Source organism: Aethalodelphis obliquidens, unplaced genomic scaffold, assembly GCF_003676395.1.
Source record: "Aethalodelphis obliquidens isolate GAN/ISIS:26980383/991018 unplaced genomic scaffold, ASM367639v1 scaffold63, whole genome shotgun sequence".
NCBI classification, from domain to species: domain Eukaryota; kingdom Metazoa; phylum Chordata; class Mammalia; order Artiodactyla; family Delphinidae; genus Aethalodelphis; species Aethalodelphis obliquidens.
In genome coordinates this window covers 2,672,662-2,699,239 of record NW_020838007.1, presented here as the reverse complement: position 1 = coordinate 2,699,239, position 26,578 = coordinate 2,672,662, and the positions used below count along the sequence as shown (strand labels likewise).

Genomic DNA, 26,578 nt, shown 5'->3' with positions numbered 1-26,578 from the left:
TTGCCGGCGCCCTCAGCACGGCGCGCGCGGCACGCCGGGACTCGGGGTTCCGGGACGCAAGACCCGCGCTCTCCGGAAGTGGCGTCACAGCGTGCGCGTGGCGCGGAGCCGCTTCCGCAAACAGAGTCGCGGATGGCTGGACGGTGAGTGTGTGGTTGCAACGCTGGGTTTCGTACTCTTTGTGTGTAGCCGCGCCCGACCCGGTGGAAGGGGCCCTCAGACCGCTGGCAGTGCCGGGTCCGTGGGCGCTGACGCCCCTCCGCGCAGAGCCGGCCCGGGTTCGGAAGGCCCTAGAGCGGCTTCAGGCCCGCTGGGCTGCCGGAGCCGGAGCGGCCGGCCGCCTGGCTTGCGTAGTGGACTGGAACCTGAGCCGGGCGGCGCCGGGGCAGCTCAGTGAGTCCTCGGGCTCGAAGAGACCCGGCCCGCCGGCGGGTTGGGCGTGGAGCTCACCTGCTTGAGCTCGAGTCCCCGGGCTGGCGGTTCCCGTGAAACCTCGGGTGTGACTGCCGCGCAGGTCACCGAGATGCAGGTGTGGTCGTTCATGCGCATCTGTGTTATCTGTCGACTCTCTACCTGAGTTCTTCCTCGAGGGTTCCGAAGGACAGCCCTCTTGGGCCTGGACCTTACTCTTTGTTCACCTTAGACGTTCGGCCTCAGTCTTATCCATCTCTGGGTTCGTTTGGAAATCCGTGTCGTTTATTCTGACCGAATTGTCTTTAGACCATCTCATCTGTGGAAATATCACAGATAAATATAAATAAAATTAACTTTTATTCCCAACAGTGAATTTAGATATTACATTTACAGCTAAAATTATTTATAGCTAAGGATAAGTTACATTGGTTCATTTGAAATTAAAACCAGTTTCTATTTCCTTATTAAGAAATAAATGGTAGGGAGGAGAGGATAGGGACTTGATAATTTGGTGGATAGTTTTACTAGATAATCATTTTAAGCAGTATTCATAAAATTACTTTTCTGGGTAATTTTTTTCTCTCTGATTCATTTCTTCCTGTTTTGGCACGTCTTGGTATTTTGTTACCTCAAACCTTGGGTAGTGAAAGTTAATATCCCTTGAAACCCTTCCCGGTTTAGAGTGACTTGTTTTTACCCATTCCATTAAGCGACTTTATTTCTTATTCTGTTTCTTTACAGGGAACACCCCCCGCTTCATAATTTTCAGGTTCTGAATTTGCTGAATCTCACTGATTTTTGGACTTCTGCTTTTTCTTTTACATTTGGTTTGAATAATACAGCCTAACATTTTAATAGTATATCAGCTGTAAACTTCTTGAAGACTAATTCACATAGTGTCTTATTGAGCTTCTCTGTAGTAGGCGTTCACTCAGCTTGTTGAATGACTTAATAAATTTCTGTCCAATAAATAGCTCACTTATTTTTCTCCCCCTCCCATTTCACACATAGGCTTAAGAACATTTGAAAGAGACTAATGGTCATTAAGTTGCAGGCTGGGTCTTGAAACTTCTTGTCCACCCATTTCTACTTTCTTCACTTTCTACCTAATTCTGACACCCATTACAAAGTAAGGATTTTAGAAGTCAACTGTAGGTTCCCAGACTTCTCCTGTTCTTGGCTTTCAGTGTCCCTAGGCCAAAAGAAATACCTAGCAGTTTCCCTTACTAAATAGTTTAGTCCAAACAATTTAATAAGCGTGTCCTAACAACTTTGTATTTAAAAATAATGCATGGATTGAAAAAAAATTGTGTTTAATTCTTAGCTAACCACGAATGCATACTAGTGGAATATGTACATCTGTTGAGTACTGGATATCTTCTCAAGCCTTGAGATCGGATTTGACATCAACTTCGTTTCCTGTTTTACACTGATTTTCTGTGGTACCACCAGTCTCAGCTTCACAAGGTTCTGGTGTCATTTAAAGAAATGTAGTGCAATCTACTCAGTTAAAACTATGCTCTATTTGAAGCTGTATCTGTGATATTTTCCAGATGTCAGATGTCACTACCTTTGCCTTAAATTTTGAAATATTCTCCTGTGTCCATATCAGTTTGTTATAGTGTCCATCGCACATTTGGGGAACCAAGGCTGTAGGGTAAGGATCAGGATAGAAATGGAACTGACTTCATTTACCACGACTTCGTCAGTTTTAATGCCAATGGTGACTTTTATGGACAAGATTGTAGAAGTGTTCTGGGATTATAATTAGTACTTCCACATTAGCATTTTCAGAAATTCATATGCAATATATATCAATATTGTTTTCAATATTCTTTAATGAGGTTTTTTAAACTCTTAGTTGATCGCTGAAATTAAATGACTAGTTTCTGGTTTAAATTGTTTTTACAGTCTTAGCATTACGTTTACAAGTAATATGAAATTTTTGCCATTCCAGTGTTAGTTCATGAAGTTTTACCATCTATTTAAGTAATCAAAAATGGAAAATTCTGCAAAAGCAGAGGAATGTGAAAAGATCTCTCGTGAAGAGGCAAAAACATCAATAGATTCAGAAACAGAGTCTTCATGCATTGTTAATGAAAACACAACCTCTCCTGGGACTGGGCTTTCTGAAAAGGCTCCTACTTGTGGGCAAGTAGACACTCCAAAAAAGAGAAAAATGGAGTTTGAAGATGATCTTGTAAAGGAAAGTTCTAGTTGTGGGGAAGACACTCCATCCAAGAAAAGAAAACTTGATGCTGAAATTGCCCCAGAGGAAAAAGGTTCTGGTGGTGATGAAGGCATTTCAAGGAAAAGAAGAATGGAAACTGATGGTTTTCCAGAAGATGAACCTACTGGAGATGGCACTCAGAAAAGGAGAAAAATAGAACTTGAAGATGTTCCTGAAAAGCAAAAGGTATTTTGAGTGTATTTTCTTTTATTCATAATGGAATATGTCAGATTGAAATCTGGAGCAGTTGTGAAATAATACCTTTTTTTTTTACATAATTTTAATAACTTAAGAATGTTCTTTTTTTAATTTAATTTTTATTTTATATTGGAGTATAGTTGATTTACAATGTTGTGTTAGTTTCAGGTATACAGCAAAATGATTCAGTTATACATATATCCATTCTTTTTCAGATTCTTTTCCCATATAGGTTATTACAGAATATTGAGTAGAGTTCCCTGTGCTGTACAGTAGGTCCTTGTTGATTGTCTATTTTATATATAGTAGTGTGTATATGTTAATCCCAAACTCCTAATTTATCCCTCCCTCCCACCTTACCCCTTCAGTAACCATAAGTTTGTTTTCCAAGTCTGTGAGTCTATTTCTGTGTTGTAAATAAGTTCATTTGTATCATTTTTTAGATTCCACATATAAGTGATATCATGATATTTGTCTTTCTCTGACTGACTTCACTTAGTATGATAATCTCTAGGTCCATCTATGTTGCTGCAAGTGGCGTTATTTCATTTTTTTTATGGCTGAGTAATTTTCCACCGTATATGTGTACCACATCTTCTTTATCCATTCCTCTGTCATGGACATTTAGGTTGCTTCCATGTCTTGGCTATTGTAAATAGTGCTGCAGTGAACATTAGGGTGCATGTATCTTTTCGAATTCTGGTTTTCTTTGGATATATGCCCAGCAGTGGGATTGCTGGATCATATGGTAGTTCTGTCTTTAGTTTTTTAAGGAACCTCCATAGTGGTTGTACAGTTTGTACCAGTTTACATTCCCACCAACAGTGTATGAGGATTCCCTTTTCTCCACACCTTCTCCAGCATTTATTGTTTGTAGACTTCTTGATGATGGCCATTCCAACCCGTGTAAGGTGATACCTCACTGTAATTTTGATTTGCATTTCTCTAATAATTAGTGATGTTGAGCATCTTTTCATGTGCTTTTTGACCATCTGTAGGAATGTTCTATTTTTAATAGATATCATCTTAAGATAGAGTAGGGTTTTAACTCTTGTAATTTAGTTATTTTCTATGTAGGTACAACTTCTACTAATGAGATAATTTTTATCTTATTTCGGAAATCTTATTTAACTAGAAACTTGAAAGGTAGTTCTTATAGTTTGCTTTTTCTTAGTACTTTCAAAAACAACAGTGTAAGGTCCAGATGATTTAATTAGGTGTTCCTAATTAATTTTTAAATTTTGTTTCCCTTTTAACTAGGTGTTCATTTTTTTCCCTTTTTAATTAGGTGTTCATCTCTTTTTTTTTTCTTTTAATTAGGTGTTCATCCTCTTTTTTTTCCTTCGTAATTAGGTGTTCATCTCTTTTGTGTCTGAAGTATTTGAGATTATCACTTACAATGATAAATATCAAGATGATACCCAGCTTTACATTCTTTTCTTAATGTAATTCCTTAAACTATGGTGTTTCCACTTCTTATTAGGGTAGTTACATACAATTTTAGCTAAGCCTGGTATTTAGCAAGAATATTATAAAGCAAGGGATAGCAAGTCATTTTCATCTGGAAATACTATATTGTGGCAGGATCGGAGTTGGAATCTGGATTACTCAATGAATGAGTAAAATTCTGCCATCACTCCTCAGGAAGAAAGTAGCAGATAAGCCACATGTTTGTCATTGGTGGAATGCAAATCTTTGTAACAGAGAGGAGCTTGTATCATAAATGTAGTTTTTAAACTTTTACTAGCAGTGGAACCCTTTTTTCAAGTGAAAATCGTAAACCTTTTACCTATTTTACATGTCAGATGAAACACTTTGGTTGAGCAGGGGAGTGGGGGGATCTGAAGCCCTTTACCTTCCTGGCATTTTTGCAGAATGCTTAGGGTCTTAGATAGAGAGCACAAATTGAAACTTGAATTAGGTTAATAGCAAATAATAGAAATCACTGACACTGAACAAAGCCTGTTGAGTTCCCATCTCTTTGTGTATATTATCTCACTTAATGCCCACAACAATTTTATAGTAATATAATAAATGTATTATTTCTATTTTATATTCTTGTAGGAGCTTCATCCACTGACTGACATTTACTGAATTGAATAAATCAGAACTCTGGAAGAGTACTGGTTTTATTAATACATTAACACCAAAATTCTATAGATGAAAATCAAGATGAAAATTTTTTAATGTTTTTAAAAATAGGGAACAGGGGAAAATCTTCCATGTGATTACAATTAGGATTTCTGTGGTTATGCCATTGCTGAATGAAGTTTACCAATTTCAGTAGTATTTTATCCGTATATAGGTCAGATGCTCTTTTAGACTAATTTTTTTCATGTTCAGCTTCTTAATTTTATTCAATTCTTTTATTTTCAGAACTTGGAAGAAGGACACAGCTCAGCAGTGGCCGCTCACTACAATGAACTCCAGGAAGTTGGTTTGGAGAAACGTAGCCAAAGTAGAATTTTTTACCTAAGAAACTTTAATAATTGGATGAAAAGTGTCCTCATTGGTATGTTTGTTTTTTGATTTATAGTTTTGAATTTTTAATTTCAGCTTATGTCTCATTTTTACTCCCCAAATGGTTAATCATACACAAAGCTACTAGGTCTTTAGTTACTATTCATTTAATTATCAAAGCTTGGCTTTATAAGACTGGAGCCAAAACTGAAACTAAGCCTTTTAGGTAAATTTTTTTCATATTTACTTATGATTGACTACATAAGATAGCAATGAGTGTTTAATTAATATTAAGTTGATGAGTTAATCAGGCTTTCAGAAGGCAGCGTGCTTTTACATTTAGAATCAAGCTAACCTAGTGCTATTAAATAATCTATTTTACTCTAATAGTTTTGGAGCAATGATATATTGTTGAATTAAACATTTGGGTTCCATTAGGTCAAGAAAATGGACAGTGCCATGATCTTTTATCTCTAGGCCTTTAATGAGTTGGTAAAGGTCATCATGTGTATTGATTGTCCGTTGAACTTGTTTTTTCTTCTGGGGAGAAATAAAGTTTACTTTGAGGATTGATGAAGACATTCAGCTTTTTAGACAGCATTTTATGTATGGAAACTCACCTTTGATATTAAAATGGAAGTCAGTGGAGGAAATATGATTCAGAATATATTTATTGCTTTGTGTATCAAGTATATTAAATAGTCACTTACCTGAGATTAGAGAATTTTTAAAAGCCAGTAGATTTTGGAGTTTTTCACAAAAAGGTTTTTTTTAAATTTTGGTTTCTGTTTTTGTTTTCTAAAAAGCCAACCTCAGAAAAAGTGAGAATGCTTTCATATTTACACTGAAAAGAATAAAGTGCTAATTATGGCTACTTTCTACTAGTTTTAACAATAATTTAGTAATTTTAAAAGATAAATTATCCGTTCTGAGAAGTGTCAGGAGTGGGAACTATACTCATTATTTCGAACACATTTTAATATTTTTCTTTGTTTTATTATAAAAATAAGACTTATTTGACTCTGCTACTTGTCAGCCAGGGTAAATGAATAAACGAACTTCTTTTTATTTATTTATTTATTTTTTAGGTTACTTATGGCATTTTTGCGCTATACTCGTAATCTTTGGTTGCTGTTCCTAATTTCTTTTCAGTTTTTCTCTTCCTTTCCTCATCATCCTCAGTAATGCAGATAAGTTATCATTGAGTATTTTTCCTAATGTGTTGTTTATTTATGTATTTATTCATTGAGTAAATATTTTTAAGTTCAGCACTATTTTTCACATTGTTAGTTGTATTATTTTTATAAACAGGGATATGGGTAGTTTTTAAAAATACGTATGTCAGACTTGGCAAAAATTTATCTCTCAGCATATTTATGGTATTATTTCTTCTTAAGCTGTTCCAGCAACTCTCTCAGTGGGTGCTTTGCTATCTGCACCTGTCTTTCTGGTCCTGCTGTAATCAGTGTGGTCTGTGCCAAATTCCCTTGCTGCCTTTTTTCTTTCTCTTCTCAACACCCATTCTTTGTCATTCATTTTCGCTTCCTTGTTGCTGCTTATAGCTAGTGATAGTTGAGTATGATGCTTGAATGTGATAAAGATATCTTTGAATAATGTTTCATGAAGATTTCCCCTCTCATTAATCTTATGTGGAAATAAAGAGATTTTATAATTCTTATTTTCACTCTTTCCGTATCATATTTTATGCTGTTTTTTTTTTTTAAGATTCATAGCAGAAAGTTGAATATGGAACACTTGTACTTCTGTGACAGTGAAAGGCAGAAGTACTTATACAGAATATTCTAGCAGTCAAAATAGTACACATAAGAAATAGAAAACATTAAACTCAGAATGATAGACAGGAAGAGTAGATCTAGGATTCAGTATTTTATCCAATTTTAGAATTGCTGAATATTTCATTGTCTAAGAATATTAATATGCCTTTAACTTATGTTTGAACCATTTGGCTATTGATGTAAGGGACATGCTAATGTTATTTGTTGGATCTTAATGTGATTTGGTAGATTGGGATAAAAGACTCCATTTTTATTTCAGAGTTTTTAAGAATTCTGATGATAGTAAAATTAAGAGGTATGTATAGTTTTTTGACTAGTTTAGAGGTAAGCTTGACATCTTTTATCAAAACCAAGGTCTCTTGTGATCCCATAATTATTACATGTATAGTAAGCTAAACACTTAGCTTTGGAAAGAGAACTACAAAAAATTATGAATAATTTTTTTCTTATCATGAGCAAGTGTTGGGTATTCTTGTATTAATTAGAATTTAAAATGTTTGCTATTGACCCACCAAGGTCATGTGGCTTCTTTGTACTATTAAACTTCTTTTTAATAAAATGAGAGAGAAAAAATAAAATGTTTGCTATTTAATGTTGAATCAAATTCTGAAAATAACCTTCAAAAACCTGTCTTAGCTTCTAAAATACCAGACACATACTCTTTCATCTTTAATGCTGAGGATCAAGTTAATTAACTTAGTCAAATTTTGAAATATTTTCTAGAAGTTATGAATTAATTACATAAATGAATGTGTTTATATTACACTAAGTCCCCTACACAAGAACGAGTTTTGTTCTGAGAGCACGTACATAAGTCCAATTTGTTTGTAAGGCCGACAGAGTTAGCCTGGGTACCCAACTAACACAATTGCTTTATAGTACTATACTGTAATAGGTTATCATAACTTCTCACACATATAATACATAAAAAACAAACATAAAATATTTTTAAACTTACAGTACAGTTCCTTGAAAAGTACGGTAGTACATTACAACAACCCGCGCTTCTTAGCAGTACCAGCTACATCACCACTGCTTTTACAATAGCTTCTGGACCTTCGGGGCTTGAAATAATACTGTACTACTGTACTCTGTACAGTACTTTACCGTAAAATACACAAAAGCACAATCACTTGTAGAGCATGCATGTGAAAATGTACGCCAGACACATGAACTAACTTACGTGATTGGACATAACGAACACACATTCACATCTTTGAAAGTTCTCTAGTTTGAATGTAGGGGACTTACTGTACGTGTCAGGCAGAAGTTAGTAGGTTATTAGGGGTAACAGTTTATGCTTTAGTAAAAATGGAGAAGAGATCATTTATTATGACTTAATTTTCTCTTTTAGGAGAATTTTTAGAAAAGGTGCGACTGAAAAAAAAACGTGATATCACTGTTTTGGACCTGGGATGTGGTAAAGGTGGAGATTTGCTCAAGTGGAAAAAGGGAAGAATTGACAAGCTAGTTTGTACTGGTAAGACAGATAATGGCATGGGAAAGAATAATTTGTGGTCTGTCAGGTAAATGTAAATAAGAAAGACCTCATTATGGACATAATACCAAAATACCTTACCACAAGATGTCTGGGGGCTAGGCATGAGATGGGTGTTTTCTAAAATGAGTAATGAGACTTTACTGATGGTGTTAAAAACAAGGATGATTGGAGTCATGTTGGACTCCATGTTTGAAGCACAAACTTGGAAAGGCTTTCACTGGTCAAAGATAGGATAGTTTCTTCATTAAAAAAGAGAGTGATTACAAGGGACTTCCCTGGTGGCACAGTGGTTAAGAATCTGCCTGCAAATGCAGGGGACACGGGTTCGAGCCCTGGTCTGGTAAGATCCCACATGCTGCAGACCAACTAAAACTAAGCCCGTGCGCCACAACTACTAAGCCCGTGTGCCTAGAGCCCGTGCTCCGCAACAAGAGAAGCCACCTCAATGACAATCCTGTGTACTGCAACAAAGAGTAGCCCCCACTCGCCGCAACTAGAGAAAGCCCGCGCACAGCAACAAAGATCCAACGCAGCCAAGATTAATTAATTAATTAATTAATTTTAAAAGACAGTGATTACAGTGGATTGAAACATGAAATAAAGGGGAAAAATCTCGTTCACACTTGGAGGGAGCAAGGAAACTTACTCATTCTGAAATTCATAAACTAAGGGAGGAGGTGGCGAGTATTTATCTTCTCTAACCCTGTATAAACCATGTTTCAACGTAACCAAATGGTTGAAAAGAAAAATACCTCTTTATTGAAAAATCATGATGAATAAATTTTTCCACGCTTGGTAAATAATAGATCTAAGCTATTAGGTGAAAAGTTGATAGGAACTTAACTGGATGAATCAAGTGCCTGAATCTGCTGGTCAGTCTTAACCCTGAAGAGGGACAAGATGATGTCATGTTCCTTGCTGTGGGAAGTGCCCAGCACCACCTGTGGAGTAGTATTGCCTAAATTGGCACTTGTCAAAGTTTTTGGTTTTATGACCACAGTACATTCTTAAAAATGATTGAGGACCCCAGAAAGCTTTTGCATATGTGGTTATATCTGCTGATTATAGAAATTAAAACCAAGAATTTAAAAAATATTTATTACAGATAAAATGTAGTGAGAAGACTGGCATTTTAAAAGTACTTTTGCAAATTCCTTTAGAGTCTGGAATAATAGAAGACAACTGGATTCTCACACCTGTTTCTGCATCAATATGTTTTGATGTGTTATTTTATTTGATGAGTAGTTGTGAAATGGAGTATTTTAATAGCCTTTTCAGATAATTGAGGATATTCATCTTTGATACTACATCAAAATTCGGCAAGTGGTAGTTCGTTTAAAGGTTAGTTACAGCGTGGAATCTGAAACCATATTGGTGAACTTTTTGTGTTCTGTTATATTTAAATCCATTGGTCTATCTTGCACTTCGCCCTGCAAGATTTTGTAATATTTGGAAAATAATGTTCACTAAAGTTATGCAAATCTTCTAAATGTTGACATCAGGAAATCACATTTGTTTAATATCACCATCGGTCAGAAAAATCTTAAGTATTGGGAAGATGCCCAGCCGGTGGTGGTAGATAAAAGTTTGTCAGAGTTGGAACTTTCACTTGAAAGCTCAGATTTATCATTGGTAACAAATACAGTCCGTAGTTTTCATGAAATGACAGGCTCATTTTTTTCACTATGAAGAAAAGGTCTGCCAAATTACGAAGTCTGAATAACCAGTTTGTCTGTCAGTGGTTCTTTACGTGAAACAATTTTGTGTGAAAAAAGTGGGCAGTACAGCTTACAGCGCAGTCACACCAGTCCTGTTCAGGCAGACTTTGTTATGTAGCAGAAATGTTTTGAAGATTTCATAAAATTAATTTTTACTGCTTATCAAGGACATTCTTAAATGAAATTGGATTTTTTTCCCCCTTTTTTCTTTCTGTGCTGGCTTATAGCAGTGAAGAATATATCAAGTATTACCAGTACCATTGGTGCCCCTACCTTGTATTCATGACAAAGTACCCACCGTTACTTTTGTACCTGCAGTGCAAATCTCAACACTGGGAAAAGGCAAATAACATTTTATTAAGAAACTCTAAAGAGCTGGGCGTATAGTGTTAGGTTTTATAATCCAAATTGGAATTTAAACTTTCTGCTTTTAACTTTGAATAAGCATTTAAAAATCATGGTAGAACTTTTCTGTTGTCACTACCTATTGAGAAAGTGGTTAATTCCTTTTGAAAAATAAGAGGGCATTTCCATTGGAACAAAAGACTTTCTTCTCTTTTGTTTTGAAGGAAATAGAACGTTTTTGCTTTTCTAAGGCTAGATTCGCTGCCAAAGTTTAAAAGTTGAGATGAAGTCTAGATTTGTGCCATTTTTGCATTTCCGTTTTAACTCTGTGGGCCTTTGTTGACATTACTAATACCCGTCCCCCTTCCAGATATTGCTGATGTTTCTGTCAAACAGTGTCAGCAACGGTACGAGGACATGAAAAATCGTTGTCGTGATAATGAATATATTTTCAGTGCAGAATTTATAACTGCTGATTGTTCAAAGGTATGTATTTTTTTAATTTGTTTTTATATTTTAGTATGAGTAAATGGTTTGCTTTAAAAATCAGCTCATTTTTTAAAAATTTGCTTTGAAACATTAAAAATCTTTAGGACATGGATTTTGAGTTTCAACTAGAAATTCCATTAATGATAAATTTCCTTAAATGACCCAGTGAATACTTCTGGGAATTTTTAGCTTTTAATACTTTTACTTTGGAAATCATTTGTTGCTTCTCTGTTTGGACACGATTTATTTTCTAGTATTTTGAAATAGATCTGCACTTCATTTTGTTTACCTTGTAATTTGTTTGGGTGGTTTCCCAACATATCACAGTCTGGTGACACCTGTTTCCAAATCTCTTTAACAGCTAAAGTTCAAGACTATAGAGGCACTCGAAATGCTGGAAGTACCCCCCTTGAACATTTCTTTTCTGACTCCTTAGCTCATTGAACTATTATAGATACCTGTAACCCTACACATTTTGTTTGCAGTTGTGAAAGTGGAAGGAAAAGTGCTAGAAAGTTGGAAACCTTTAAAAACACTTCTGCGTTTTAAAAAGATGTCCCAGGGAGTTCCCTGGTGGTCCAGTGGTTAGGACTCAGTACTTTCACTGCCGTAGCCTGGATTCAGTCCCTGGTTGGGGAACTAAAGATCCCGCAAGCTGCATGGCGCAGCCTAAAAAGTAAAAAATGTCCCAAAGACCAGCTTTGTGTTTTTTTTAAACCCAAGTTACTGTTCAACATCATTTTACTTCAGTTTTCAAGTAAAGCCAGTTAAAGGTTCAACTCCTTTAAATGTCATGTTTGATATATTTTTTAGCATTATTTCAGAATCTCTAGTTTTTAAAATTACTGTGAAAATGGGAATCAAATTCTATTGAATCAGAAAGAAAGAACGTTTTTATTATGATCTTTATGATATGTAATGAGAAAGAGTAGGTTGGTGGGAGGTCATGTCTACTTTTAAGGATCCTAATTCTAGAAATTAATTCACTAAATTTTTATGTCCCAGCCAACTTCAAAGTCTTGACCCATTTTAATTTGTTTCAGGAACTTTTGATTGATAAGTTTCGTGACCCAGAAATGTGCTTTGACATCTGCAGTTGTCAGTTTGTCTGCCATTACTCATTCGAGTCCTATGAGCAGGCTGACGTCATGCTCAGAAATGCATGTGAGAGACTGAGCCCTGGAGGCTATTTTATTGGTACCACTCCCAATAGCTTTGAATTGATGTAAGTACTTTTATATGTCGTGGTTTATAAAATACTCAAAATTAAGCTTATTTTAGAGTAGCAAGTGTTTATTAGGAATAAAGTTTACAGAACATGCCGTGTTGATCTTATAAGGGCTGAGCACTTTGATAATGTATTTGAGTAGATACTCAAATTTTAAGTTAAAAAGTTAGATTTGCAGATGAACCTTTAAAACATTTTTCTGTGTAAGTTGGAGATTGATGTTACTTCCAGCCAAAAAGCCAGAGGTGGTATTGCTAGACAAACTCCAGATCAGATGTGAGGCATTGGGACTTAACCAGCTGCCATGATAGTGAAACCTACTTCCAGCATAATTTTATTAGTGAGATTGTTAATGATCTTTTAGTGTATCGCTTCTTAAAAGTAGCTCAAATCCAATTAAAAGCTAATCTTTATAAAATTGCATCATGTGTGTGTCCCCCTCCCATATTTAATCTGATCAAAATAAATTTGACCTAATAACAAATTTAATCTTTTTGTTTTGGTTTGGGGATAACTTTTATAGAAGACGCCTTGAAGCTTCAGAAACAGAATCATTTGGAAATGAAATATATACTGTGAAATTTCAGAAGAAAGGAGCTTATCCTTTATTTGGCTGCAAATATGACTTCAACTTGGAAGGTGTTGTGGATGTCCCTGAATTCTTGGTCTATTTTCCATTGCTAAATGAGTAAGAATGTCATTAATCTGTTAACTATTCTCTTTTTGCGTAAGAGAGAAAGAAAAGGAAAAAAAATCAGTATTTATGTTTGTTTCTTATTTTAAGTGGGATCCTAAGAAGAAGTATAGCCTTATTTAAAAAAATAATAATAATAACTTCAAATCCAGGGTTGGTGGCATAGGTCTCTTGCAGCCTTACTCATTTAGTTTCTTTTATTCCTGGAATTATTTCATCCTGTAGGCAAGAAAGGGAGCCTGTTGCCTGCAAGTTGTGGAAGAAAATAACTGACACTATAAATAGCAAAAGACTTGTTTTTAGGTAACTGCTGGTACTTTGGTAACATAAAATGAGTCTTCCCAAAGTAGAGATCCTCCTTTTGACAGGGATAGGTATTAAAAGTTGTTTTATATTTCGCTATAGCTTATGAAATGGCCTCTGTCTCACGGGCAATGACAATAATAAATTGATTATTCAGGAATGAGTAATCAGGAATTCCTGATTCAGGAATGTATTCACTCATGCACCTGAATTCCTAGGAGTCCTGGCAAACCACAGGCACAGGGAAAGCTGGGGTTTCAGGTAAGGCCCCAAGGCCTTTTGTTGGTCTTGGGGGTCTCCCTGATAGGGAACGTGGAAGAGTCCAGTTAAATGCAGGCCATGTCACAGCTGACCAAACTGCATTTCCTTCTTTTTAAAACAAAGGCTTTATTAACTGAGGAAGAGGAAGAGCTTTACTTTTTTACTTATATTTGGCTGGTGATTATTTGAATTGTTCAGGCAGCTTGTAAAATTATGGGTGTAGGATTTTCAGGAGTTCTACAATATATAAAAATTATATACAATAATATGAGAAAATGAAGTAGCATGTGACTAAACATGGAAAATACTATGCACAATTTATAAATATGAACTATAAAATTAAAAAATTTATATCACATTTTCCTTATAATTAGCAAACTTTGGGGAAATGTTATGCTCTTCAACTTTATGAAAGGAAAATATTAAACATTTTTAGTATGTTGTTTTATATGATTGGTATGTTAGCTTGGTGTTTGGGGTTGACAAAGTTGGTGATTTAAGTATACGCCAAAATATAAAGAATAATATGAAAGTTTTTTTAAAAAAAATGCTAGGCATACACTAACAATTTTTTTTGCTTATATTGCCTAATGATTATAAACATATAAAGTCATAAAGTATCACTTTAATATTTTAAATTTTTTAAAATTATTTAAGACAGGTATTCATTCAGGGAGACAATCAGAAAATGCATAGGGATTTTGAGATACCCTTCTGCTATTTCGTTAATTAGCTTTTACATGGCAAACCTATTCAGATTGGTCAAATTGAGTCTCAGTTCTTTGTAATTATGGTATTTCTTAGGGTTAAAGCTTGGTTTCATTTGTAAAGTCTCATTTTGGATATTTATGATAGAAAATGAACTACCTGGAATAGAAGAGGCTTTTATATTTACTCATGTTGTCTTTCCAAGGAGGGCTAATGCTAATTACAGGGACTCCTGCCTTACGTATGCCTCTTACATGCAAATCCAAGTGGCCCGCAAATGTTTCCTTCACTCTGTCCCCTCATCTGTCACCTCACAAGTCCCCTTTCAGACTTTTTCCCTTTCTTCCTCTCCTCCTTTTGTGCTACCTGAAATCATCTTCAGGTTCCCTTTTATTGTCTACAGCTACATAGTAATCAACTTCAGCAAATGCACTCGGAAAAAATAACACACGCAAAGCATAACGGGAGACCTAATGTCATTGAGGATTTAAGGAAGCCACCTTGGAAAAAGTGATGTTTAAGTCAACATCTAAAGGCTGTCTAGTTGGCCAGTTGGAGACTGGAAGGGAGAGTGTTCCAGGCGTAAGGGACCCCGAAGTGGGATGGACAGAGCTTGGCTAGTTCAAGGAGCTGAAGGAAAGCCATTGTGACTGGGCCTTAAGGAATCAGGGCCCAGCTGGCTCAAGATGAGGCAGCACTCCTGTATAAATGAGTGCCTTAGAGGCCATGTTAAAGGCTTTTGAATTGTGCCCTAAGTGTGCTGGAGAGCCAGTGAAGGGTGTGAAGGAGGGACGTGACCTGTGCATTGCTAAAAGCATAATCTGGCTGCAGTTGGAAAATTGGTTGAGGGAGGGTAAGAATAGCAGCGAAACGAGCGAAGTGGTACAGCTATGTGGTGATGGTGTTGGAGCAGGATGGTGGCGAGTGACGGGGTCAGAAGTGGGCTTGTTTGAAGTGTGTTGTATAGGTAAACGGAGAGGACATAGTGGTGTGCTGAACACTGGGCATAGAGAGGGGGAGGCGTGGATCGTTAGATAGATTTACTGAAATAGCAAAGACTGGCAGAAGAACAGGCTAGTGGGATTCAGCCCTGGAGGTGGAGAGTTAGAGCACACCTGTGACAGTCCTGGTGGAGATTTCTAGGGAGCAGTGCAGTGACAGAGGCCAGGACTGAGCTACCGTAGCTGTTGGCAAGCTGTATACGTCAGGGAGTGACAGTGAGCAAGGTTCTGGGCCACACTTTTCAGAACCATGACATTTGGAAGTTGGGAAAAGAAACCTGTAAAACAAACTGTGAAGAAGTAGTTCAAGATGTAGGATAAAAATTAATAGTGTATCTTGCCAGGGAATCCAGTAGATGAAAGAGACTATTTTAAGAAGGAAGTTGGCCACTATTTTCAATGCCACTGTGAGGGATCGAGTCAAATGAAATGGAGTTGGTAGAAAAGTGTTCCTTACAGCCTGTGGTCCCCATCTCACAGCCTTTCATTTCATTTCCTGGCCTGTTATGTTACTGGAGTTCCCTGTGACCCAGTGAGATTTAACTGCACATTTCCTTCAGGTCAGTGGTGTGTTGCCCTTCACTCATTTTCCATGGTCCTCTTGTGAATTTGTAGAGGTTTTTAGTTAAGCCCAGAAGGTGTTACTGTTGCGTGTGGAATTACAAATATTTTGGAAGCCTTTTCATTAAATAATCTTTTTTGGACAGAATGGCGAAGAAGTACAATATGAAACTAGTCTACAAAAAAACATTTCTGGAATTCTATGAGGAAAAGATTAAGAACAATGAAAATAAAATGCTGTTAAAACGAATGCAGGCCCTGGAGGTGAGTATTTAGAAAAGGTGTAAAAATTTCAGGTGGTAATAAACTTGTCTGGCTGTCTCTGAGATTTCTTTCAAGGCCATGTACACACTCAGTATTTATATAAGTTACACAGCTTATTGGTGCCAACTCTAGACTCTTCAGCACCTAGGACAGAGCTTTAACATAAGAGTTCTCAACCTCAGGACTGTTGGCATATGGGGCTGCTCTGTGCCCTGTAGGATGTTCAGCAGCACCCTGGCCTCTCCCCACTATGGAAGTCCAAAAAACTAAATACTTTTTAAACAGCAAACACATAGCTAAATTTCTAATGTCTGATCTTACTGTAGGATACTTATAAAGGGGAAAAAGAAGATAGCAAAGTAAACATTCCTGGATCAGTTTCTTAAAAATTCTTCAGGAAGATGTACATCTAAAGTGGTTCCTTGCTAGCTAGTTTGTTGTAACAGGGCAAAGAAAGGAATTAAAAGAGTATATAACCTTTACAGAGCAGATGGTTGCTACATGAGTGTGTAATTCATTGTTTTTATTTACATGCATTACAAAGCACTTTGTAGTATAAAGAGATGTTAAAATGGATTAAAAATAGTGCTCAAAGTAATTTGAATAAACATTTGTCCAGCATACCTTTTAGAACAGCATTGTTTTGAGGCCCTTCTTCAGATTTTATGTAAATATGGAGACGACCTGTATTGGAGGCTGGATATTTTCCTTCTCTTCTGGAACTCCCAAGGTTCTGTTGACTGAGCATTTCGTTTGTATTATTTCCAGTTGCTGTTCATACTTCCATGGCTGCTAAGTCACCATAATGTTCAAATGAATGTTTAGCCCTTCTGATAACTTCCTTCAGCTTAGAGTCGTAACAGAAAAAGCCTTTGACCAGGAGTCAGGTAGGTAAAGGTGTTTGCAGCCAGTGGTCCTTGGTGGCAATTCAGGATGCTATTCAGTCCCTGTGTAGACTCTGTGATTGTAGATACTCTGATCATGCTCAGTGTTGACCATGGCAGCTGCTTTGTTCAGAGAGGATTCCCTTCACTCCTTTTTTTTTCATATTTCAAAAGTATGTGTAGTTTGTATTCCTGAAGTAATACTTAAAGATTACTGTCTTAATTATTTTATTTCAGTGATTGTGTGTTTAATTCTGAATTGTAAATTTCAGTGTAATGTCTCAACTAGGAATTTCACTTGCTTCCCTAGCCATATCCTGCAAACGAGAATTCCAAACTTGCATCTGAGAAGGCGGATGACTATGAACATGCAGCAAAGTACATGAAGAACAGTCAAGTGAGGTTGCCATTGGTAAGTTTTTATTTTTTAACATGCTTTATAGAAAAATGGAAACTTAGGAAATTATTTCACTGATTTATAATACTTGAGTTCACTGAGTTGCAAATCAGATATACAGTAGTCTGTTTCCCCTAAGTTGTGATAACTTTTTATAACTGTAGAATATAGAATAAAATGTACTTTAACGAACTGAGAATGGAGGAAATAAGGATGGGAGAAAAGTTATAGGCTTGGCTTGAGAGTTTTCTTGCTATACCATTGTATCTTTACCTGGACACTACTGACTCGTGGTGTTCCACAGATAAAATTCAGGGGCTTATGAACTTAGATGGGGAAAAATTACATCTTCATTTTCTCTGACTTCTATGTGGAAGTTCACATTTTCCTTAATTATGAATGCTACATAATTATCACTTCTTCAAAATTATATTAGTCACTAAACTTGCCACTGTATATCTTGTTACTCAGTGCCTTTGCAAAGTAGCAAGTACATCACTAAATACAATTTATTTCCTTTGTATGATACATACTTTATTTTGTGATTTCCTTTGTAAAAACACAAAAATCTTATTCCCTCCTGCAGTATTATTTGATGTTTCAAGATAGGCCTCTTTTTTTTTTTTTTTTCCATTTTCCAAGTTAAAAATGTAAGCTAGATAATTTTTCCAGTTACACACGAATACCCTCTTTATGCAGATTCACCCTTTGGTTGAGACTCAGTGGTTTAGAGAATTGGCAGGAGCGCAAAAGTGGTGAGAAGATGGCATTAAAGGTTAATCTCATTGATTTATTTTATATTCAGATCACAATAATATTAACAGTAAATTGTATGTGTATTTATAATGAAGTTAGGGTTTTGGAGACCTCTGTCCATTATTGAAAAATAAGTATATATGTACTTGCATATTCAATCTGAAATTTTCTTTTTTTTAAATTTTAGGGAACCTTAAGTAAATCAGAATGGGAAGCTACAAGTGAGTATATCATCAGTGTAGATTTACTGACATTTTCAAAAATTGCTTCAAAGTGATTGTTAAAATCTGAAAACTTTAGAATTTTTCTGACATATATTAATTTGTATGAGGGGGTGATTGTGTTATACACAAAATTCCTATAAATGTCTGATTCCCCATCTTGCACAGCTATTTAGTGCCAAGAGAAAATACATGCAGGATGTTCCTTAACGTAAACTTTGACGAGCATTCTTAAACATTTTCATTGTCTACTTGTTACTGTGAAGCCATCTGTATTTGACGTCTTTACCTTACATTTCTGCTGGAAATTTTGGCTTATGGAGCAGTTCCATGTATTTTATTTGATTCTGGCCTCTCTGACGTTGACAGTGAGGTCATAATAAATACTAGAACATTTAGTGAAGCAGCACTGAGCAGGATGTTTTAGAGGGTGTGTGGTTGGGAACAGCCATGATGTAGAGACATTCTGAAGTGAGGCACCTGTCTTTGGAGGAGAGGTCAGAGGCCTGGCCAGTCTGTGAAGTCCCAGAGCCTCCCTGCCAGGATGGTGATACCCTTATATGGTTGCCCTGAGGACTTAAAAGGTAGTTCCCACTCTTTGGTTAAATATTTGTTGATTATGTTGAAGGAAAAATCAAAGGTAATCAGAGATAACCCATTGGATAAACATTTTGAATATTAACTTACATAAAGATCTATGAAAGGGCTTTGGAGGATAAAAAAATAAATGTTACCTCTCTGCCTTCCAGAAGTGTACTATCCAGTAGAAGAAACAGACATAAATAAGTGACTTCTGGGCACACTGTTTTACATGCTGAAGTTCTTGTAATGGGGAAAACAGATGAAGGAGAGCTTAATAAAAACTAGTGAAATCTGGAAAATAATAATAGTTCGTATTACTGAGTGTTTAGCTTGGGCCCAGTCGCTGTTCAAAACTTTTCCTGTGTTATGCCTCGTTTAATCCTCACAGCTTTGTCAGTAGACTACTATTAATTCTGTCTTCTTTTCACAGATAGGAAAGCAGGCAAATAGCTTGGCTGAGGTCAGAGAGCTAGCCCAGGTGCTCCACACTCGCAGCCATGGCCTCATGGACACCTACGGAAAGGAAAATTCTTAGAACTTGCTGATTTGGAGAGAGAGGAAAAGGGAAGAAGGCACACTTTGATCCAGTTTCAGAATATTGGTGACCTCGGTAGAAATGGGATTGGAAGATACTAGAGACGTAATCTCTGACAAACGTAGAAATATGTGCAGAAACCGACACATTTCTTTGGTTTCCCTGGAGTGGAGATATGCCAACTACCTTGGATGTCCCACCAATTCCAAAGTGCCGTGTAACAGAACGACCTAGGTCAAAGGTCGTGATGGTGGTGCTGGCTGCAGATGAGCACTGTATTTTTATATTAAACATGGACTTTAGCAGTAATATACAAGTGAAGAATTAGATGCTCCCAGACAGTTGAAGAAGAGGTGGGTTAGAGAGGAGAAAAGCAATAGGAAAGGAACAATGGCCAAAGGGCAACCAGGGTCAGTGTGTCAGGGTCCATCTGCCCTGTGATGAATTACATTTTTCTAACCTGGAGGGCTTTGTGGGCTCGTGCCACAGTCTAAGAAGCTATATTTTAGACTCCTACTGGTCTAATCATTTAGCTCGTATTACCAGAGCCTGCTGCTCCTCTAGAAGATGCTTTAAATGTGGAAGAAAAGAGAATTGTTGCTGATCTGCTTTTAGAAGTGGTTTAAGTTTCTTTTGTTTAAATCCCAGTTGAAATGCTGGCACAGAAGGTGTTTTATATAATTAGTGAGACTTCCAGAATTTTTGAGTAAGAAAGGAGAGAAAGTTATTCATTGCTGATCTGAAATTAAGCGCTGGTTTTATATGACCCTAGATCCAGGCAGGTCAGGACTGCCAGGTTATCTGCAGTGGGTATAGATGTGTTTGGGGTGGGTTTGGCAGCGTTTGCTGCAGAAAGAGCACTTGGAGTGCACGGCAAGCTCAGCAATGCCGGCCTGTCCTGAGCCTCAGGACTTGCCAGTGAGTGCTTTAGGCTGCTCTGCTTCCTTCCCCTCAAGAAGAATCCACAGTGTTGATGATCACCCTGCCTATTTTCTCCCCATCTGTCTATTCTGCTGCCAGCCATATTTATTTCTCCTAAAAGACTCAGGAGCTAGAGAATGAGTAAAGAATAGCATGACCAGAATGATGTTAGGGGAGACTGCCGTGGTGCTCCTGTGCAGGCTGGGTTGGAGAGGCCAAGGACTCGAGGATTGGGAGGCCCTTATGTGGTCTGCTGTCCTTCATCCATCCCCTGTTCTACAGTTGACCCAAGGGGCGAGGCCTCCTCATCACGTGGCTTCTTATCTCGACTTGCTGGGTGAATGTTCTAGTGAACACCCTGAACATTTTTGTGATGTTTTGAGGATTTGTCTTCTCAGTCGTTTTCATAATCATAAAATCTATCAGTATCTTAAAAGAAGATATAAGAAGTTTGAACTTCAGTGTGGTTCAGAATGGGGAACCATAGATGCATTTAGATGTTTTTGAGTGAACACATCAAAGCCGGAAACCTTATTTAAGGGAGAGTGCTCTTGGGGCTGGGACTGTCGATTATCATGTGGCTTTTGGCTCACTTTCCTTATCAGGCCCTACGACACAACCACTGGATAACTGGATGAATTTTAACATGCACGTTATATGTGTTCCTTACCATTTTTATTAGGGTTTTTTTCCCCTCCTGAGTAGCAAACTTAGATTACCCCTGCACTCATAGTAGTGCAGTTATTCCAGGTAAAAAGAATTAAATCATAAGGTTTTCCAGTTTTCATTTTCTTTGCTTTTATACTTTTTTTTTTTCCTCAAACGGTCAGTAGAGATTTTTAGAGCTGTTAAATTGGTTTTCTCCAGGGCTGTGATGTCACTATTACAGTAAGTGGATATTTGTGTTCAAGTAAGCAGATATGATCCCATATCTGCCTAAGTATGACTCAAAATTATTGAAGAACTCCTAGAAATAATGGAACTTTTCCTTTTCAAAAGCTGCTTGAGAATTTTCACCAAATTATGAACAAGACCAAGATTGTTGCCCTGAGGATGTGAGAAACCAAGCTCTAACTTTAATTGTTTTCTTTTCAGGTATTTACTTGGTTTTTGCATTTGAGAAGCAGCAGTGAGCACATCACATATGCAGTAGCACCAGAACAGCTGTGTTCTTTCTTGTACAGATTTGAATGGTCCATCTTCCATAGATCTGACATCCTTGTTTAATTTAATTATTCTCAACGTGCAGGATGCTGCTGGAAACTACAGTGTATAAATTCAACATTTGCTGTCTGTGACAGATGAACTTTGTGTGTGTATATAAGAGTGAGTCGGGACCTTTGTCTTTAAAAATCTATTTTTAAGTAATGTTCTAAGAATTCCATTTGCCTCCACTCTCTTAGCTCATAAAAATTATAAAACGACTTGTTAAAACCTCTGAGTTCTTTCGCCAGTGCTCTGCTTTGTCCAGTGTTTATTTACAGTATTAAATTTATTGCAGTTGTAGAATTGGTGAGAGAGTGTACTGATTCGGAGGTGTGTGTACTTATTTCCTTAGTTTTGTTAGTGTTTTTCAAGATTAAATGAATTGCGTTCTGTACAATTGAATGTAAGTGTTCAATATATATTGCTAAAATTATAAGTTTAAAACTAAATTTTAGATGGTCATAAAAATTAATTACCTAGAATTTTAACCAGTTATTAAATTTCATTATAAATAATAACTACTTCATTTGCTAATATGATGCAGTTTTAGAACTAGATAGAACATTTCAAATTCCAGCATAAAATTGTTTTGGATTTGGGGAGCTTTCTCTTAAGAGTTTCTTACAATAGCAATGAATGTTTCTAATTATCAAGGATGTAATTCATATCTTTACTGAACCAAAATGCCGTAGGTGCTTTTCTCAACGTTTGGTGAACCTCTCCCATGTGAACCTGTTTGCACATTTTCTTCAGCTTTATATATGGAACTGCAGTTGGGGTGGCGGGGTGGGGAGCGGGCGGCAGCGTGGTGGTAAAGGAAGCTGACTGAGAGACTTCGTAGGAATTCACCCTGATGATGGGTCTGGGTTACGGGTGCTGCATGCTGTAGATCCGTTACCCCCTTTGGCCCAGAAACAACCAGTACCTGCTCCTCTGTCACCACGTTGTACTTGGCACAGTGGGTCTGGCGTCTCGTCCCCATTCACAATTTGCATGTGCCATTTCAGAACCCTTAAGAGTTATCAGCCCTGGCTTCTTGTGTGACTCTTCGGAAACTGACACCAGTGTGAATTGTTTTTCTTAATTTATCACTGTTTAGAAAACTTGCCAGTTTTTTATATGTAGTGAAAAATTTAAAGAGCAAAGCAGAGCAATTTATACATGCTCCTTTAAAAATCACTTATTTCACGCATGGTTTTTAAAGACATTTCTTTCTGTAATTATCCAGAGAACTTGTTAAAAAACTGTAGTCTCTTAATTTGTTTATGTGTGTTGATTGTTCACGGTGTTAGAGTAGCAGACATTCTAGCAGGACAACACAGGTTACCTAACTTCCATTCCTTCCACAATCTGTCCAGACTGTTACCAGTTTACAGAAATGGTCATTTGCCTTAGTGGTGGTTCACCATAAGTCATTGGGGAAAATAAATAGTAGCAGTTCTGCCTGGTGGCTGCCATTCACCAGCTGCAGTTTGGTGCTGGTGCTGGTGCTGGGGAGGTAGGGGTGGTGAGCTCTTGGTGTTACATGCCCAGGTTCATTTCAGTTCTGGGGGAGGTGCCAGAAAGTATTGTGATAGTTTGGGTAGAGTATGAAAAACTTCTCTGTTATTTCCTACCACTGTCCTCATGTAATGGTCTTAGTTTATTCTAAGCAAGTCATAAGGCATATTTTTAACCTTCTTCTGCTCTCTCCTACTCCATGGGTAATTTGGGAGAGAGAAGAATCCCCAAAGGGTGGAGTAATTTGTGATGGCAAAACCAAGAGGAAAGGAAGGTGGGGTCCCCAGGCCTTTAGTGGATGGAAAGGTGCACAGAGAGCTGGAGTGGGCTCTCGGTCTGAGCGGGCTGGCATGTGTGGAGGGGTGTGTGGAGCCTCGCCAGAGGGTGCGGCATCCCAGCCATTGCCCTTCGAGCTTTGGTGGCCTTGTTGCCTTCTCTGCTCTTCCTCCCTGACGTCTCCTGCTGCAGTTGGGTGTCTGGGCAGTGATTGAAGAAGAACTGCCATCACCAGGGTAAAAGCTTGTGGGACGATTCCACACACAGTCTAAATATTTGGTGATTTTCTATCCAAGACTAGTGGAAACCGTTAGGAGTGGTAGGATGGCTTTTCATTGTCAAGCCAGTGATGTAAGCTGCTCTTGGAAGTGGCTCAAGGGCATTTTCAGACCTGCCATTCAGTTTGTCCTCTGAGGATGAAAGTAGAAGTGAGAATCAGCTACAGCATTTGTGGAAAGAAATCGTGAGGAATGGGCCGGGAACCTGGCTGGTTGTGGTGTAACTGAGAGCACACAAATGGAACTCTTTGGGCCTGGAATCCAATAAAACAAGGGCCCCACGTAGCCAGTGTTCACGGAGAGAACCTGGCCGTTTCCCACTGCATTCTAAGGGGATTGTCCTAACCTGCGGGTGGTGACTGTGCACTTGGGCCACCAAGCCTCCACTCCAGTGTGACTCCCCAGAGAAATTTGCCTTCAGAGAGAGAAGGATTGATTAGACACTGTGACTTAAATTAACTAATCTTTGTGATGACTCTGAAAGGTAGATTATCAGTACAGGGTTTCCTAGCCTACCCCTCCCCAAACTTGGAAATTGAGGAAGTATGATTGCTGCCTGAATTCATGTTAATAGTATTTATAGGGCATCAGAGCAGGGTGGTGGGGTACAAGTGAGATGGGCTTGGAGGTGGGAGTGATGTGGATCAGCAGAGGAGAGACCACAGAAGCATTGTCAGCTGTCAGCTGTCCAGATCTGCAGTCCCTTTAGCTCTTCTGGGTATTTATTCAGCCTGTCTTAGTTTATTGCATTATGTTATTTTGGTAAGTCTTCAAGTATCCTAATGAGGATTTGGCTTCTTGTGCAAATCTGCCTGTGGGGAAGTACTGCCAGTGTAAATATTCTAGCTACTGAACATGATTAATAGGAAGTGACTTTTTGTTGTCTACCTCAGGTTTTCAAAGTAGAGGCCAGACCCAGGGACCACGGCCCTGTAGTAACAGTTGTACCGTAATGCCCATGGCCGTTTGGTCAAACAGGAAGCATGGATGTATGATATCACCACCTCCCTGGTTGATGTTACATCAAATGCTACACACCTGATAGGAAGTTTCTTCATTTCTCACCCTCTGACAACAGCATTTCATTGAAGGCAGTCGATAACAGTGGCTGATGCATGCATTTATTGAATGATAGACTTATTTAGTAGATATACGTGGGGCTGGGGGACAGCCAGCTCTTCTCCACCTCATGTCCTTCCCAGTTCCTCCTCCGTTCCCATTTAGCCCTGGAGCATGTGTGCCTGCTTCTCACTGCACTACCTAACAAATATAGGGCACACAGGAGTACTCTCCTGGGTTTGCCTGGCGAGACTTGGGTGAGCTCCAAAGCCCTCTGCTACCTAGACTTACCCTAGGCCGTGTGTTCTTGGGGACAGTGTACCCTGGGTAAAGCCCTGTTGACAGCTAACATTTACTAAGTTCCTCCCTTATGTCAGTCACTTTTCTAAATGTATTATATGTGATCCTTACAACAACTGTGTGAGGTAAGCACCATTATCCCTGTTTTAATGATGAGGAAATCGAGAGACAGAGAGGACACAAAGTTGCCCACGGCAAAGCCAAGATTTGAACACCCCATAACCCCCAGGTCGGGCCTGCACTGCAGTTGCACATTACATGCCTCCAGGGCGTTAGGCCTAAAGGACTCCTTGCTCATCTGCTACCTGCAACTGGAAACATTAACTATTGGAGCTCCATCCTTTGGGTGCAAAACTGATACTTACTTAAATGTTCCCTGAGAGGAGCATTTACTCCTGAGTAAGGATTTGGGGCAGAGAGAGCAGGAGGGCCCTTGAGTGTACTAGGGAGGAGGGTAAAAAGTGAATAATTCATAGGCAGGAAGGCAAAGGTTTAAACTGGGATTTCACATTTTGGTAGGCCTATTCCTTTAGCAGCCAGACCTAGAGCAAATCTAGTTTGTTAGGGGCTGACACCATTTGGGAGTGGCAGTTAGGAGTTGAGAGGATGGCTGAGAGGAATCATCTCTTCAGTCTGAGCTGATTATCCAGGCAGAGGCACATTATTTTGTTTTAACTTTTTATTGAAGAGTAACATATATATATATATATAAGTTGGTGTTTTTCGCAAACGGAAAACATGCATATGGTCAGCACCCATATCAAACAATACAGAAGCCCCTCCTGCTCCCTTCCAGTAGCTGCCTCCCAAGGGTAACCGCTATCTCAACTTCTAAGAGCATAGGTTACTTTTGTCTGTTTTTGGATGTTATATGAAAAGAATCAAACAGTATATATTCTTTTGTACTGGCTTATTTGGTCTACAGTGTGTGAGATTTTTGTTGCATGTATTTGTACATGGTTCTTTTTCGTGGCTGTATAGTATTCCATTGCGTGAATAAACCACGTTATTTATCCAATGGATGTTTGGTTCATTCCCAGTTTGGGAAATACTATTAATAGCACTGCTTCAAATATTCTAGTCCGTGAACTTTGGGGCACAGGTACTCCTCTCTGCCTAGGAGCAGAATTGCAGGGTCATAGTACAGACATCATGCTAAGCTTTATTGGACTCTACCCAACAGGTTTTCCAAGTTCCAGTTGTCCCACTTTTCACCAACACTCAGTAGTGTCACATAGTGGTATCTCATTGTGGCTTTAGTTTTCATTTTACTGATTCTTAATGACATTGAGCACTTTTCATATGCTTATTGGCCTTTGTCCTTTGTGAAATATCTGTTCAAGTTTTGCCCATTTTTATATTGGGTAGACTATCTTTTTTGTGTTGACTTGTTGGTTTTTAAAATATGTTTATTCTGGATATGAATCCTTTGTGGAATGTATCATATTGTGAGGATATATTTGGTGAAAAGAAGCTCTTAATTTTAATATAC

At 37.9% G+C, this 26,578-nt stretch overlaps 1 protein-coding gene across 4 annotated transcripts; it reads left to right on the top strand.

Annotated features, from left to right (window-relative positions):
* Nucleotides 1–38: 38 nt before the first annotated feature.
* RNMT (RNA guanine-7 methyltransferase) lies at nucleotides 39–26,104 on the top strand. 4 transcript variants are annotated; one of them, XR_003429060.1, is made up of 12 exons: nucleotides 39–143; nucleotides 2,372–2,830; nucleotides 5,219–5,354; nucleotides 8,453–8,578; nucleotides 11,033–11,148; nucleotides 12,195–12,376; nucleotides 12,903–13,067; nucleotides 16,054–16,171; nucleotides 17,366–17,467; nucleotides 18,152–18,227; nucleotides 18,396–18,429; nucleotides 21,563–26,104. XR_003429060.1 is itself a non-coding variant. In XM_027088396.1 (11 exons), exons 2-11 carry the CDS (start codon nucleotides 2,414–2,416, stop codon nucleotides 21,598–21,600), a joined length of 1,434 nt encoding a protein of 477 aa, XP_026944197.1. In that variant the 5' UTR covers nucleotides 39–143; nucleotides 2,372–2,413; the 3' UTR covers nucleotides 21,601–26,104. The 4 variants fall into 4 exon arrangements, 2 of the variants coding, with proteins under 2 accessions (XP_026944197.1, XP_026944198.1); XR_003429059.1 differs by having other exon boundaries at nucleotides 19,442–26,104; XM_027088396.1 differs by lacking the exon at nucleotides 18,152–18,227.
* Nucleotides 26,105–26,578: the final 474 nt, after the last annotated feature.